This window comes from Dermacentor albipictus, chromosome 6 (assembly GCF_038994185.2).
Source record: "Dermacentor albipictus isolate Rhodes 1998 colony chromosome 6, USDA_Dalb.pri_finalv2, whole genome shotgun sequence".
In the NCBI taxonomy this organism is placed as follows: domain Eukaryota; kingdom Metazoa; phylum Arthropoda; class Arachnida; order Ixodida; family Ixodidae; genus Dermacentor; species Dermacentor albipictus.
In genome coordinates, this window is record NC_091826.1 from 54,098,710 (window position 1) to 54,116,301 (window position 17,592).

Sequence of the window (17,592 nt, forward strand, 5' to 3'; positions counted from 1 at the left end):
ACTTTCACAAAATTGTACATCCTTGCATAGCGTGTTACATGCCTCGATAGCGTCGTATGTATACAGGATTTTTCACGTAACTTCTGCTGAGCATGTTTAAGGAAGTGGTTAGCCACAGCTGAATGAAACCAATGACATATGGTTTGCCGTCGGGTGGCGCTCCTTGAAATATCTTTCTTTTTACATATTCAGCTTAAGTAGCCAATTAACGAAGATGAATTATGCAACATTTTTAATATTCTCTTTAGGGTCAAGTGCGTTTCGTTGTGTTGTAGAGGGGGTTCAGAAACCACCGGTCCGTCTTTTTGTGGCAGCGTACGTGCTGCATGGCGATTTTTTTCGGCGTTTAAAGAAATCCCGCGAAATATGTAATATTAAGCGCCCCCCCCCCACCCTCCATACCCTCCCCCCCCCCCGCCCACGGTGCCTTGCGCGCGACGTAAGACGGCACGCTTCCTCCCCGCTTCCGTCCCTGATCGCCGCCTCTCCCTCGCGCGCTTTCACTCGCACGTACAGCATACGGCTCGCGCTGACGATCTTATCACCCTCGCACTTTATGCGGAACCTCATGGCGACGGCGACGGCAAGAAACGCGCATGGAGTGTCCATATGGTTGCTAGCGCAGTACAACGACTACACTGTCGATTCAGACGAGTAAATCATAGCTCGCTGATTATTCACCCGCAGAGACGTGACGCGCGCGCGCGCACCACCTCGCAGGCGGAAACGACGGTGGTGACAGCAGCTCCGGCTCGGACCGCTGTCTGCAGGAGGTGGGGCCCGGCCAGAAGAACTCCCGGCGAGACCTGGCTCGCCTCGGAGAGCTCAAGCTGGGCTTCATCATGACCAAGGGTCAGCTCGAAGTTGAGGTCGTCTGCGCCCGGGGACTGCCCCTTGGCTCGGGAGGAACGCCACCCGGTGAGTTTATTAAAAATAATTAAATTGTGGAGTCAAACACTCCAAGTCTGCACTGTGGATTAGGGCGGACGCTGTGCGTGAATGGCTCCGGATTAAATTTTTCTACTATGTACGTGGGGTCGCTTCAAGTGCAGGTAACCCCAGATTATTTTCAGATTATCTTGCTCGTTGCTTGAGTAAGTCCTTCCTTCGTTTACGTATACGCCGAGGTATTCATACTGCTTCACTATGGGCATGACTTGCTGTTGAATTTATACCACGTAATTACTCGTCTCTTCATTAAAGATCATAATGCCTGATTTCTCTGTGCTGAACTTGAGGCCTGGATTTCTTGCTGCGCTGCCCCGGATATTCGGCTGTAAATCTCTCGCATTGTCCGCTAGTAGCACTATATGTCTTCCGAATACATCAGTCCGGGGACCTTCTGTTGCACCATTTGCCCATTATACATGTGTAGGTTAGATCGAGCCGTGATTCACTGCTTTCCAGTCGTCTTTCTATGCCCTTAACATCAAGCGTGAACAACAATGGAGACAGAAGACATCCTTGCTTCAGTCATTGGTGTATTTCCACCATTTCGTTACAATTTCAGCCTTCCTATACAGCTTGTACTCGGTTTGTCTCAATTTTAAGATTAGACGTTTATGATCATTACCCAGGTTTGTTTGTTTTTCCGTGTTCGTCTGTCGTCACTTGCTCCACTCGTTCGTAGACCGTTTCTGAGACTAAGGCGTAGTCGATACATGAATGCCTGTCCTCGCAGTGCCACGTTACCTGCCACGTTACCTATCCCGATTCGTTCGCTCTGCCGTGTCGAGCAAAGTGCCGCGCCCCTCGGCTGAACAAGATGCTACGCTTCTCAAGAATTACCGTGAGGTGTATTTAACGCGAGTTAATGACATCTTAGTTGAAATCAAGAAAAAGAAATGGGCATGGGCAGGACATGTAATGAGGAGGGAAGATAACCGATGGTCATTAAGGGTTACGGACTGGATTCCAAGCGAAGGGAAGCGTAGCAGGGGGCGGCAGAAAGTTAGGTGGGCGGATGAGATTAAGAAGTTCGCAGAGACGACATGCCCACAATTAGTACATGACCGGAGTTGTTGGAGAAGTATGGGAGAGGCCTTTACCCTGCAATGGGCGTAACCATGATGATGATGATGATGATGGTGATGCTGACGACGACGACGACGACGACGACGACGACGACGACGATGATGATGATTATGATGATGATGATGATGATGATGATGATGATGATGATGATGATGATGAAGAAGTGCTGTCTCACAACTTATGTCGAAGTCCAAAAACAAGAAAGGGGCTGGCAGATGGAATGGCACACTGTGGTATAAACTTTTTTAAACAGGGTTGAAGTACCTCAGACAGGCTGGCCAACGTTTCGATAGGTGGACCTATCTTCGTCAAAGGCGGCCTCGTCATCCTAGGCGTGTTAGTTTTAAAGGGTTAGTGCAGTGACGTCACGTGCGGGTGTTGTCGCTGGCGGCTGGTTTTAAAGAGAGAGATTACAAGAGGGAACAGGCGCTGTCGTCCGACGTCTGTGAGCCTCATTCTCAAGACGAAGGGACAAGAGCGTGAGAGTGGGCACGCGGGGAGGAAAGAAAAGAAATAGAAGCAGAAAAAAGGGAAAAAAAGAAAAAAAAGCAGGGGGGAGCCAGGGCCGTACCAAGACACAACAAAGGGGGGGGGTGAAAGAAAAAGAAAGAGAAAAAAAGAAAAAAAGAGAAAAATGAAATCTTTAAGAAATACGGGGGCTTGGGAGCGTGTTCGGGATGCGAAAGGTTAGGAGGTATACAGGGGGAGTCGTTGGCGGCATGTTTTTGAGGCATTAGAACGGCCGGTCAAGCAATAGGTCGAGTAATTTTGAAATAGTTAAGGTGGCGACGGGGAGTCTGCGGTGCAATGTGTGGGGTGACTGAAAGGCAGCGGCATGGTCTTTCAAGGGGCACTGCCCCACGCGCTTAACGTAGGTGTCGTTACGGCGGCATCCAGAAGGCGATAAAACCAGCCGCCAGCGACAACACCCGCACGTGACGTCACTGCACTAACCCTTTAAAAGTAACACGCCGAGGATGACGAGGCCGCCTTTGACGAAGATAGGTCCACCTATCGAAACGTTGGCCAGCCTGTCTGAGGTACTTCAACCCTGTTTAAAAAAGTTTATACAACTTATGTCGAAGGATGGTTTCACTTTCTCGGTTTGAACTTTATCGGCTGTCCGTGTCGTTTGTTTGCAAACGTCGTTTGCAAACACGGACAGCGCTCGTCCGTGTCGTGTCTCCCTCCTAGTCCCCGTCAAAACCACGCTGCAGTTCTGTTTCAAATAAGGCTTACCAACTCGCCCAAACGTCCGTTTTAACGGGTGTTCGAGTGCGCATGCGCACGCACCGGTTTCCATTACGCCAAAGACGTAGGAATGAAATGGGCATAATTTATAGCGGTTGATTAAACGCTTCACGAGAGCTTCGCTTCAGATAGATTCCAAGAGGTGCGTTGGGTGTGCATAATTTTTGAATGCGTTAGCATCATGCAGGACGCCCACCGGCTTTTGCAGTCGGTGTCGACGCAAAACGGGGCGGGCCTAATCCAGAGGCACTGCAATAAAAGGCAAGAGTGGGCACGAAGTCATGCTTTGTGATCATATTTGGCACCGCGGCATTTAAGCGAAAACTGATCTCAAGCCATGCGCCTGCAAACATTCGTTCGGTCTTATGACTGCAGCCTGTGGGCCATGCGAAGAGGTACAGCCTCCGCCAATATGAAAGGGAACGCCGGATTTGTATTTAAAGCGGATGGTTTCTATCTTCTATGCCTGTAATGGGAAAAAGAAGTTCTATGAGCGAGTTCCTTCGACAGGAGAACAATATAACAAATAGCAGTGAGTTAGCTTCTGATTTGAGCGTTTCCAAGAATCGTTGCTTGAACACAAATTAAGCGTTCTCTTTCATATTGACGGAGAGTGGTGCACATGGCATTGGAAATACTTAACGCAGCCTTTGACTTGATGCTGCGGGTTCTACGTGTTTTTTTTTTCTCATTGCTCATCGGAGCAAAGGAGTAGCCAGAGGCTTTAGGAGGTGTCCAATGTGCTTGCGTATATTAAGCAAAAGAGAGACATTGGCGTGTACAATGCAGTCTACTGTTAAAGGGCACGCATGAGTTCTTCGCATGCGCGAATGTTTCACTCCAGAAAGCGCACAATCGCCTAGCGTAGCACCTGATTACTTGTGGGTGGCGACTGGAACCTCTCTACGCCTCCTGTACAGTTCATTGAGAGGACTTCAGCCGGAACTTTTAGCGAGAGTGTCACCCAAGTGATGGTCGTAGTACGTTGGCGCGTTCTCTTTTAACAGTGGAACGTACTGCACACAAGCAGTGAAGAAGCCCCTTGCGCTCCTCTCCGAGAGTGCACGTTTTCATTCGCGCCTTATCGAGGTGTCCCGCACCGCTTCGCGTCCCACTCTCCGCTCTGTCTTTTGTTTTGTGCGAAGCATACTAGCCGCACAACCACGCTCTTCCTTGCTGCGCCGCGCGCGGCCGCGTAGCTACCACATGACGTCATAACAGCTGCAAAAGCGGAGGCTCAACTCGTGCGCTCGCTTGCGGCCGCGTAGCTACATAGCCGGGTCTCAGCTCGTGCGCTCGCCTGCGTGAGTTGTTTCTTCGTCTAGCCGAACCAAATATAGCCAAGCAACAGCAGTTCACCAGGCTAAACAGTGGTTCAACAACTAAAATAAAGGCTATAGTATGCTTCACATCCTGGGCTTAACCTTAGCTAAGCCACAGCCATTTTCTTTTTTTCCCCTCGGTAGACACGTACGTGAAGACGTACCTGAAGGAGGGCGACCGCCAGATGCAGAAGCGCAAGACGCGCGTCGTCCGCCACTCGTGCGAGCCGCAGTACCGCCAGACGCTCAAGTACACGGCCGCCGACGTGCTGGGCCGCTCGCTGCTCGTCACCGTGTGGGAACGCGCCCGCGGCTTCGACCACAACCAGCCGCTGGGCGCGGCCCTGGTGCAGCTGGACCGGCTCGAGCTCAGCCGGCTGACGCTCGCCTGGTACGCGCTGCAGACGCCCGCCGGGCCGGCGTCGGCATCGGGACCGCGCGGCAACGGCGAGGAGGAGGACGACGACGACGACGACTCGCCGTGAAACTGTGAACGATCTGTGCGCGTCCGCGTGTGTGTGAGCGCGTTTGTGTGTATGTACGTGCACGTGATGAGAGCCACGCCGTCTCCCAGTTCTCGATTGACAGGGCCAAGAGACGGGGAAATTGCCGCGCCAAGAGCGCCGCTGCTGCGTCGACGTCTGCCGCCTGTTTGTTTTCCCTGCAAGGTGTAAAGCGAAAGAGTGATGCTGCACTATGGTCGGCGCTCTTTAGGCAGCCAGACGCTGTGACTGTCGCGGTAGGACAGCGTATCGGAGCAGGGAATAAATTAAAGTCGAGGTTTCCACGAGAATTCGGGTAGCGCAGTGAAGATATAAGGTTGCAGACATCGACCAAGTCAAATATGGAAACGTATGGAGGGTTTGCATTCACGTCATCGTGGCCATCATATCTTGGGCTACTAGAATGTCGAGAAGATGCGTAAACGAGCAAGAAAACGAACGGTGACAAACGGTCGTCGTCAAAAAGCAAAACAATGCACGAGGGACATTACGGAGCACTGACGTCATCGTGGCCGCCATGTTTGGCTACCAGCACGCTGAGAGGCTGAATTCATAACTTCGCACGAAAACTATCTATTGTCTATTTTTCCCTCGTTGATTTGGCCAGGACTCTAAAATGGCTCTAATTTTTTAAAATCTTTGGCTTGTTCAGAGCTCTGGGGCGTCTCTACTTCATCTTTGACCCTGTCAGTGGCCCCACTTTCGTCGTCAGGAATCACACTGTACCTTCACGCTGTCCCGTACTCTTCCTATTTGTAGTCATTCATTTTTTTTTTTGCGCTAGCTGCAAAAGTCTCAAAGTCGAAAGGAGTCTGCGTACTCTTCGTTGCCAAGGAGCCGCCTTGCTCGCCCAAGGCTTTGACGGAAATACTATAAAACTATTTTTGCGGAACCGTCTGGCTATTTCTGGGGTCCCTGTCTGGCCTTCATTGCCAAGAGGGAAACGATAGCAGCGTCAGCAAATGGCAAGCAGAGGTATCACTTTAAGGCTGTAAAAGACACCACGGAGACGCTTCCCTGCAGTCGTAATCGAAGCTACCGAAAGAGTCAACGAAGTTCGCTCTTTTTACGCTCATTGGCGTGTCCGTAAGGAGTAGGCTGCACGCATCGGTTTCTCCAGCAGCTTAGTATTCGGAAAGCCATTTCGCGCCACTGTGGCCCGTAAAACGAAACTAGCCCACCTGGAATTCGTCGATGCGGGCTTTACAGAACACCCTCTGCCAGTATTTGGCTGGAACCTTTTAAGGAGTCGACCACCTCATTTCGCGACCTCGCGAGGGAAGTTGGCGGAAGGCGTTGACGACGGCAGTTGGCCATAAACGTAAGGGCGTTTCACCGCACAGCATTAATGCATTACAGGGTTTGCACTGTGCGCAACGGATCAAGAAAGAGAGGCACATGTTATTGTTATGATTTTTTTTTTCATGGTGATGAGAAGAAAGATATTCGTGGCAAACAAGGACTCACTGACGAGTGCATGAGAATCTTGTTGCCGGTGTGTGATCAGAAAATTAAGTGCTGATACTGGAGAAGTCTATCGGAACTAAGAACTGGCCTACAGGGTAGTATAAGCATCTTGTCATGACGATTTTTCTTTTTCGAAGCATCTGGTTACACCTCACTTTGCAGAATCATAGTAATCGTAAAGTTTGGCTACAAAACAATTCGTTTACTAATTCAGAAAGCCGCGTTCTGCAAGAAAAAAAATAGCCTTGGAAAGAAACAGCGTCACTCGAAAGACACGCTTTCCAAAAACTTACGCGTAATAGCAGTCACCTGTTGGGAACAGTTAATTTTGCGTTAGGGCATTATCTTTCGGGCTTCTTTCTAACCCAATAACGTGAATAAAATGTTTGAACATGCTGGCCGTATAGCAAACGATGCGTCTGTTTATTGTTTTAGCGCGTGGAACGAATTGAGATTGCGGAATCTAGCGTTTTAATAACGTTTTAATAATAGCAGTTTAATAAGCAAAAAATAGGCGTGAGCCCGTAGCAACTAACGCACGAACTCTGCGACTTTTAACTCGACCGCGTCCATGAACTCCACCTAGTTTACCTCGACTGCGTAGCCGTTATCATAGCCTAAGTGATAACTACGACGTTGCGTGAGGATAGGTGCTCCAAATCACCCACAAGCGCTGTTCAAGTAAGAATTAATACACCACGATATTAACGTGGAAGGGAAGTTTAAGAGCGACATTTTTTTGTGTATGTTCTTTCGTCATGTCGCAGTTAGAATACGCCGAAAACGTACGCGGCCTGGTCGCTCACTTGGCTCGCAAGGCTGCCAACACACACCGACTCGGCGGTGGTTTGCCCCAGGAATATTTGCGTCTGGCCAAAAAACAAGCCGTAATAGCTACATCACATTGAAAGTCAAAACGCCATGTCGATCACGGCACTTATATGTAAGAGAGCCTGTCGTGAAACACTACGAGCCTTCGAAGACAACTACGTCATCGGGGGCTTTCGAGTTCTTGTCGGATCCGATTGCCTCTTCATTGGGAATCGACCGACTCCTCTCCATCGGAACTCGTCGAAGAACGTGACAGCATAAAGCGGCAACCACGTCTTGTTTGTATAAAGCGGCAAATAACTTTTTTTTCTTTTTTGCCCTTCGAGTGCTTCAAGGTCAGATCGGCTCCGTGACACGTGGTGACGAAGTCGGCTGCACGTGACGCGCCAGTTGCGCGCATAACTGAACAGACTCTACGTGCGTGCGCTCCGTGCAAAGTGTTCGTGTGTTCTTGTGTGTGCGCGACAACGCAAGTCCGTGCTACATTACCCGACGCCCGTTCACACCCCCGTAATGCGTGTGCTCTCATACATTCGTACGGTTCACCGGCCGCCGAGTGGAGGGAAAGCGACCGCGTTAACCCTTCTGCAACTTCACCACCAACTTGGATGTGTTTGTTTGTGTACGTACATACGTTGTCGTACGTACTGTGTTCGCGCACATCCTGAATTTCAGCCTTTGCCTTGCCTTGACCGCCAGTTCTGTCTCCCTTTGCATATGGTTACAGCGCCCACACCACCGCAGAAATTTCCTGTTGGAATGTCGTCGATGGGTGGGCTGTGTAAATAGCAAATGCCCGTACATATGTGGATTTTCGCAGTCTGTAGACCATCCGCAGGCCTACTGTAAAATGAACTACCTTCCCGATGACTTGTCCCTTCGTCTGTAAAATGTTTATACGTTGAGTGTCGACAATGTTCGTTGACGGTCCAGTTTCCTTTGGTCTGTGTGTGGTTCACAGGCGTCCAAAAAAGCATTGGTTGCAGAATATCTACAGACAATAGTTGATGATAAGTATAAAACGACAAGTCTACAGGCTGTCTATATGTTAATCTATAGACTTTGTCACAAAGCACGTGTAGACTTTCTATATACTGCGTGAACTATTTTTAAAGAGTAATCCGGACGTCAGTGCCTTTTCGTTTCAGTTATTGGTACTGCAGTCTCATAAACGACGACACTGCACTCTGTACACTGTACGCCTGAGAAAGCAATGCATATCGCAATATTCGCCTTATAACACGCCGTCGCTGCAAAGGGTGAAGAAATGAGAGAGGGGAATAAATTGCTGCAGTTATACTATGTGCATATAACAACGCCATGTTTCCCGCTAGGCCTCGGTAAACTATTTTCTTCCGCGTGGGTGTGCGACGAACAAGTATTGCTCTACTTTACAACTAACACATAGCAAGAGTCCTTGCGTCATACCAGTCGCTAAACTCGATCCCCCTGCCCCTCCCCCCCCCTCACCGAGAAACTTTCGGAGTTAACATTTCACTTCCCCTGGCATTCAGAACAGGCATATTTCCCACGGCACAGGTATCAAATTCGGCGACGTCATTTAGTTTACTTCATCTACGACAGGTGACGCGGCAATTCGTTATGCCTCCAGCGTCTTACATTAAGAGGTGCGTCAAACTTCTGACACGCGGCGAACACACGACGGTTGCGCAACTCTGCTGTGACTAAAGAACTCCGATCCACAAAGGCCGCAAGGGATGGCGGAGCTTGACGGAGCACTCTATGTGCCAAGGCTAAAGCCAAAAATATAATACTAGGCCTGTTCCTCGCAAGACTTACTTTATGCGAGAGCGCTTTCTCATTATGGCCGGCGTTCGATCATCTGCCACTCGCCCGAAAGTGATCGGAGTGATAACGAGGAAATCGCGCCGCAGCCATGGCCAATCACCGACGTCACAGATTTAAGAGGTGTTTTGCAAATCCGGGCCCTGATGAGCTCAACCGGAAAAAAATGCAAGCAGAAATTTAGTAATAGAAAGTGTACACTGAATGGTTACAGAAGTACGCGAAAAACAGGAGTTTTTCTTCCCCCTTCGTGTTACCTTTTTCCCCTCCCGATGCTCCCTTATCGCTCCATTATCGCTGCCTTAATCGTTCTTCCCCCATAGTTCGTTATCCGTAACATTGTCGTGGGCAAAGGAGTATAGATATGATTCAAACTGCTCCCTTAACTCGAATAATGCGCGTTCTTCTTTGAGATACGCATCGCATGCCGCACAATGAAACGCAGCTCGCAATACATGTCTCCGATATCAGCGTTTCTTGTGCCCATTTCCATTGGGTATATATGCAGCCCGTGCTTTCACCTCGCTTCTGACGCTATTTCTGTACATTACTTCGTTTTCCTGGTGGCGCCCTCTGTCACCTAACAGCTGGAGATAACCCGCGTGCAAGCGAAGAAGTGCTGACCAAGCCAAGTGTGTAGTCTATAAGCCTAAGTCGCACCTAGTTACCAAACGACGAGTGTCGATGTTCATTGCTTTATTTTTTTTTTTCACCGGAAGGACGTAGATTTGCGGAATACAGCAGTATTGTCTACAACCGGGGGCCTCTTTACGTCATTGGTTTGTACCTGTGACGTCAGCATCAAGGGGGCTCGCACGTTTGCTTTTTTCAGGCAGGTGTAAAACAATGTTCGTGAGTATGTATGTGTACAGCTTTAATCTCGGTAAACCTATATAATGTTGCGTGTTTTCACATTCAAATATAATGGCCGTGCTTCTACCATAAATAAATATAAAGGCCGTGTTAGCTATGGCGTTTCGGTCACCTTGAATCCTATGTAAATGCAACCTTAGTGTTAGTAAAATTTGCAGCAGTAATTCAGGCATGACTGCAACGCCATGGCTTGTTTTATGTGTTAGAATAACCTTAGTGTTAGTAAAATTTGCAGCAGTAATTCAGGCATGACTGCAACGCCATGGCTTGTTTTATGTGTTAGAATACGTCTGGTGCCACGTCTGGTGCCGAACTTAACTATGGATTCATGCTGCAACGTTTCCCTATAGAATTAAAGTCAAATACAAGCATGGCTGTTACCTTCGAGTGTGAAAATTCGCACGCCCTGTAAAGATTACTGTTACAAGAGTCTACGGTGAAATGCGACCAAAGCGTATTTTTTTCCTGCGCAGTCACTGCTAAGAGTTATTTTGTGGTCTGAGCATAGCGCAGGGAGTGGTAAAATAAATATGAAAAAAAAGAGTACCTGTGCCTCCTGTAGAGCGAGTCTGTATAGCTTTATTTTCATGGCTTGTCAGAAAGCTCTCTCGGTGTGCTAAGTTCAATCGCTGTTCGTTGTTGTTGTTGTCGGTGGCGGTGTGGTGATGCGTGACGCAAACACTCACTCACTGCCTCACCCCCTCCTGCCTCCTCACGAGAACCTGATTATGGGGCTTGCCTGCATGGCTTCCCAATCCATCTCTTGTGTCCCATATACTGTACATTATCTCCGCGTTATCGTGCTCGATTTCCTGTGGTCGGCTGTGATCCTCGGATAGCTTGCGTGGCAGTGGAAGTGCGTCTGGTAGTAGTGAGTAAACATACTTCTCTAACCTCCTTAACGTGGCGATCGGCTCCGCCTGAGACAAAGGCGCCAAACCACATGAGGCGTCTTTTCGCGTATCTTCGGCGTTGGCGCGTCTGTCACGCGCTGAACTGAGACCACGCCGCAGACCCGGCCGAAATGCTGTTCCGCATGGTCCCCTCTACTGGAACGAACGCCTCGTGGTTCGCATTTCGGCCTTTATGACATCGTCGGCACAACCAAAAAAAAGTAGGCCAGAGATACGTCGCATGTGGTTGCTCCATTTTTATACCCATCCTGCATGCATCCTACTAAGGCAGCGTTGGTGACGTCACGGCAGCGTTTCGCGCATGGTAATCTGCAAGCCAACAGTGGGCTCAAGTTTCACAGGCGATTCTGTTCAGTCAGGTGATACGTAAGAGACAGGTCCTCCACTTTGACGCGCGACAGAATAGTATATATTCAAAAGACCGATGAGACAGAGATATAAAAAGAAGTAACGAGAAGAAAAGAAGAATATGTAAATGCGTTTTGTGCCTCCTGTAAAAGACGTAATGTCATGATCTTGACTCGCAAGCAATGCGGTTTTTTTTTTAGTCAAATAGCGATACAAATATTGCTACAAATATTCTGCTAAAAAAATATGTCTAGTTCAGCCTCTGAATACATTGCTTGTTACTGCCTCCCGGCGAAGAATCTAAGCAACGTATTCCCTTTTTTTTACTTGTTATCTAAGTTGCTTGCTAAAGCAAAGGAACGCTTGAACCAATTCACTATAGCTCAGTTCAGTACCATCTTGTGGCAACGAGTCATCATGAGTGTATACGTACATTCCTGATGAAATAAAACGAGTGGCAACTTGAAAGGCACACACTGACAGGGTCGTCTTGAGTAAAATTAGTTGCATATGTAACGACGTGATCTATCACAGAAGTACAACGCACAATTTCTTGCTAAACATACTTTTTGCCAAAATATTAGTTTTATGCCGAGTGTGCAATAGACAGAATGGATCGCATTATTTTCCGGCAATTCTGACAATTATTTTGTCCAGTAATGCATAAGTAACTCTTTCGTGTGCACACCTTTCCTAGACTGCGAAGAACGCATCGAGAACCGATAACCTCGACAAGCGCTGCTATCTCGACGCGCTACTATGTCGACGCGCAAGCTTCAGAAAGAGTTCGGAGCCTGCAAGCACGAGTTCCTAAAAGGCTGGTTGGAATAACCGCAAACTAGCGTGGTTTCGTGTTGTCGCGTGACGCTGCCCCCTCCGCATGTTTTCCCACTATGCAACAAAATAACATATATATTTAAAAAGAAAGTAGAAGCAACAGCTTAGGTGGCGTGCATGAGCGTGCGAAAGAACTGGCTGCCTTTCACGCCCTGTCACTCAACCAGCCTCTCGCCTCCTTTGCTCTACTGTTTGGGCGGCGCGGACATGACGACAAAATAAATGTTCGCAGCGCTTGCTGTGCAGGTTAGCAAGGACGTTGATCCGCGCATGCTCACACACCCCTGCACAGTCCGTCGATATCTATATAAACACTGTATAAAAACACACAGCAAATGCCTCACCCTGGGACCGCATTCGCAGAGCCGTTCTCAAGCTTTTGCAGATACGGCCCCTGATTCGCTGCGAACCCCACCGGCGAACGCCAGCCTGAGCGCACCCTGCGATGACGTAACCGGTGCGCGCGGAAGTGACGTAAGCCGCGACGGCCGGAAGTGGGCGGAGTAGGCAGCTGCAGTGCGCGGGCGATTTAGCGACGCCTAAATAACGTAACACCGAAAAATTCCCGTCTTCGCTTCAAAGCAACATCGGTCGCGTGAAAGCAAAACTTGGTGGCGTTGCACGCGGTCGAATAGTTAGGAAGTTCTTTCGCGTAGCGCGACAGCCCGCAATGCATCGGGAAACACTATATACATAGTATGCACGTGACGTCACATCCGCTGCTGTCGTCTGCTTTCGCCATCTTGGGGTACCTTATCAACAGGCGCGCGCCAGCGCACACATAGGCCTATAGGTTCCCCAAGATGGCGCTGCTGTAAACCGGAAGTCGCGGAGTATCGTTGAATGACGTACGTGCATACTATGTATTGACGTGTGTAGAAGGCTTGCCCGTGACGTCGCAGACGCCATAACGGGGCACCATTCACAGCTTCCACGGTGCTACTGAGGATGTAGACTGGAGTTTAGTGCATCCGATTAAGGCGTACCTTTTCGACGCGCTAACAGGAGCTCAACATGGCGCCCACGACAAAGTTACGTAAGCCTCATAGTTTCCTAGGTGCAGATATCGAAGCATTAATCCACTCGGCTGCCATCAGGTGGGCACGACCCTACTTACCATCACCCAACGACAAGCATGGGAACAGCTTGGATACCGCTAATCACCTCCCCAAAGCTTGGAAACAGCAAATATAGAGATACAGGTCGAGCGTGAAAGGCCGCTTTGCTCTTGGGGGAACCAGCCCCTGTCACACGTGACTTTCGAGGTACAGGACTGGTCTTCAGTCGCGCAGGTATGACAAGCATCCACTTGCCCCCCACTCCCCCTGCCCCCGCGAGCGAGATTCGCCGCCCACTTTCGGCCCGCAAGATGTCCTGCGATGCCTTTATCCGTGTGATTCCGTTCACCGAGCACTGTACATGTAATAATCCTTATTTTTCCACACACTGTACAGTTGTATATGTAAATGCATTATACACGCGAGCCGGTCAATGCAGAGTATACGGCGCACCAGGGACGCGGAGCAAACAGGTTATATATGTCTCTCCATATATAAGTATATATACAATAAGCGTGTACAAGCCACACGGTATTTTCAACCTCTCTTTACATATTGTTACGGTGAAGTGAAGGAAGACGTTGAGTTGGACTAGAGAAAGACGAAGTCTGGCGGTTGCCTGAACGCCATATCCATCATTTGTAAATATAAGTTATTTTACACTCGTGGGCCTGCTTTCTTCCCGCAACATTTTGGTGGAAGGTGCGGGGTACCACCACGGAACTTCGCAGCGGACGTCATCTACCTGCTGCCACAATGGCAAATCAACCGACACAAGCGACAACGCCTCGGCAGCCCGTGCCCACGGTCATCCTCACTCACCCACGGGACCCGGGAACATTTTGTGGCACGGACAACGTCGACGTCGAGGACTGGCTTACGATGTACGAGCGAGTGTGCGACAACAACAGGTGGGATCCTACAATGATGCTTGCAAACGTAATATTTTATCTGAAGGGAACTGCGAAGCAATGGTATGACACACATGAAGCTGACCTAACGAGCTGGGATGTTTGCAAAGAAAAAATGCGAGACCTGTTCGGCAGACCTGTCGGTCGTCAGCTGGCAGCTAAAAAAGAACTTGCGTGCCGCGCTCAGACGTCCACAGAATCCTATGTCGTGTACATACAGGATGTGCTGGCCCTCTGTCGCAAGGCTGATGACAACATGACCGAGGCAGACAAGATTGGCCATATATTGAAAGGTATTGCAGACGATGCCTTCAATCTCTTGATGTGTAAGGATTGTGCCACTGTGGATGCAATTATTAAGGAGTGCCGGCGCTTCGAACAAGCGAAGGGCCGCCGCGTCACTCAAACTTTCGACCGGTTGCCCAATACCGCCGCGACATCTTCTTGCGAAGACCCGCCGCGGTTCGTTCAACCCGCAGGACCGGAAGAAATAACGCGCATCGTTCGCCGTGAGCTTGAGGCCATGGCCCCGGCTCCCGTTCGTTCAGACTGTCGGGAAAGCGTACCCGCTATCTCCCTTATACAAGCGGTCGTTCGGGAGGAAATAGCAAGTTTGGGCATTCCATCTCTCTGCTCAGTCCGCCATACCAACACCTACCAAATTTCTCCGACCGCTCGCTCCCGGACGCAAAGCTTTCCACCACTCCGTCGCAACCCAGCTGAATGGCGCACAGCGGATGATAAACCCATCTGTTTTAATTGTTCCGGTATTGGACACATCGCCCGTCATTGCCGCAACCACTGGTCGTCGCCTCCTCGGTGGTCGTCTCCGAGTCACTACAGCCAAGTACCCGACAATCGCACTTTCTCGCCCTATACGCCGACTAGGAACAGCAACGCCGACAGTGCTCCACCAAGATCCAGCCGATCCCCGTCTCCGCAAGGTCGTAGGTCCCGTTCGCCTCTCGTTCACCGCTCTTCGTCCCCTTCTGCAACCGGTCGCTTCGCTTCGGGAAACTAGGCGGTGCAGCTCCCGGAGGTGAAGCTGCAACTCCGACCCGGCCCACAAATCCTCTATTGACCCTGCCTACATGTGGAAACCTGCTGGACATTGAAGTCGATGGCGTTCCTGTTAGATCTCTCGTTGATACAGGAGCGCAGCTTTCAGTTATGAGCGCTGCTCTCCGCCGCCGGCTCAAAAAGGTTCTGACCCCCGCCGTACCGTGCACCGTGCGAGTCGCCGATGGGAGTACGTCACCTGTCCTTGGAATGTGCACAGCACGTGTGACCATTGGGGGCCATTATACCGTTGTTCTATTTATCGTCCTTGAACACTGCCCACACGACCTAATTCTCGGCCTCGACTTCCTTTCGAAACACTCTGCCCAAATTGACTGCTCCGCAGGTGTTGTACAGTTGGACCTGCCACTTCCTGCCGACGCAACCACTTGTGCTCCACACCGCTTATGTGCTGCTGAATTTGCAAGGCTGTCTCCACAGGCTGCTACAAATGTCCTGCTGACGCCCTGTCCTCCCGTACCTGATGGCGAGTACGTCCTGTCGCCGCTTACTGACGTGGTTTTGTCGCGTAATATTGCCCTACCGAGCACCTTAATTCGGATCCGCGAAAACTGCGCTCGCGTGCCCATCCTCAATTTTGGGTTCTCGTCACATGTTTTGCCACACGGTATCGCCATAGCGCATATCACTCCTTTGGAAGAATTTCAGATTTCTTTTTTGACCTCTGAATCCTTCCTCAGTACGAACGGACCTTTGTCATCCACTCCTTCGTACTCGACGCCTGCGGACGATGTTTCTAAGATGATCGCCCCCGACCTTCCTTCCGAGCAAACAACAGCTCTTCGTCATCTCCTGTCATCTTATCGGGACATCTTTGATTTGGACGACCGTCCACTTGGCCAGACATCTGTTGTCACGCATCGCATCAACACCGGTGACGCCAGCCCCATTCATAGGCGGCCATATCGTGTCTCGGCAACAGAAAGGGCCATCATACAGAAAGAAGTAGACAGGATGATGGACAAGGACATCATTGAACCCTCCAGTAGCCCGTGGGCATCACCGGTTGTCTTAGTAAAGAAAAAAGATAACTCGTGGCGCTTCTGCGTTGACTACCGTCACCTCAACCGGATAACAAAGAAGGATGTTTATCCCTTGCCTCGCATTGATGACGCTCTTGACTGCCTTCACGGATCCCAATACTTTTCATCAATTGACCTCCGCTCCGGCTATTGGCAGATTAGCGTCGATGAGATGGACCGCGAGAAAACCGCCTTTGTCACACCGGACGGTCTGTACCAATTTAAAGTCATGCCCTTTGGATTATGCAATGCGCCAGCTACATTCGAGCGCATGATGGACTCTCTCTTGCGCGGCTTGAAGTGGTCTACATGCCTGTGTTACCTCGACGATGTGATTGTGTTTTCGCCGAACTTTGAGAGCCACCTGCGGCGCCTCACAACCATACTCTCCGTGTTTCGCAGGGCTGGCCTTCAGCTAAACTCCTCCAAGTGCCATTTCGGTCGCCGTGAAATTAACATGCTTGGTCATCTCGTCAACGCCGCCGGAATCCAACCTGATCCACAGAAAGTTCACGCCGTGCGAAATTTTCCTGTACCTTGTTCAACGAACGATGTCCGTAGTTTTCTGGGCTTATGCTCTTATTTTCGGCGATTTGTGAAAAATTTTGCGGACATCGCTCACCCTCTCACTGACCTTCTTAAGAAAGACGCCTCTTTCTCTTGGGGACCGCTACAGGAGAAAGCCTTCTCTACGCTGATTGAGCGGCTTACCACTTCCCCGATTCTCTCCCACTTTGACCCTTCTGCGCCCACTGAAGTACGAACTGACGCGAGTGGTCATGGCATCGGCGCTGTCCTCGCTCAGCGTCAACAGGGCCAAGACCGTGTCATCGCTTACGCTAGCCGCCGCCTTTCCACGCCCGAGCGAAATTACTCCATTACTGAGAGAGAATGTCTCGCGCTCGTATGGGCGGTCGCGAAATTTCGCCCGTACCTTTTCGGTCGGAGCTTCTGCGTTGTCACCGACCATCACGCCCTCTGCTGGCTCTCCTCTTTGAAGGACCCAACTGGACGACTTGCACGTTGGGCATTGCGCCTACAAGAATATACATTTTCTATTATATATAAGTCAGGACGCCTGCATAAAGACGCTGACTGCCTGTCCCGCAATCCCGTGGATCAACCGGACGATACCGATGCAGACTCGGACATCAGTATTCTGTCCCTCTCCGGCTTCCTCCACATTGGCGACGAGCAGCGCAAGGATCCTGTTCTTCGAACACTTATGGACCGCCTAAGCTCCTCGCCCAATGACCCGTCCCTTCGGATGTTCACCTTGCGCGATGGAACTTTATACCGTCGTAGCGTTCGTCCTGACGGCCCGGAGCTCCTCCT

At 50.1% G+C, this 17,592-nt stretch overlaps 1 protein-coding gene and 1 long non-coding RNA gene across 2 annotated transcripts in view; one reads left to right on the forward strand and one right to left on the reverse strand.

Annotated features, from left to right (window-relative positions):
- Positions 1–5,094, forward strand: part of Fife (regulating synaptic membrane exocytosis protein fife) — a 46,525-nt gene extending 41,431 nt beyond the window's left edge. The window contains exons 14-15 of the mRNA XM_065439508.1: positions 721–918; positions 4,752–5,094. Of these exons, the coding sequence (XP_065295580.1) occupies positions 721–918; positions 4,752–5,092 (539 nt within the window). The 3' untranslated portion in view covers positions 5,093–5,094. The remainder of the gene's footprint in view (positions 1–720; positions 919–4,751) is intronic.
- LOC135907780 (uncharacterized) overlaps positions 1–17,592 on the reverse strand; it is a 242,829-nt gene that overhangs the window by 192,443 nt on the left and 32,794 nt on the right. The gene's annotated exons all lie outside the window — the stretch shown is intronic.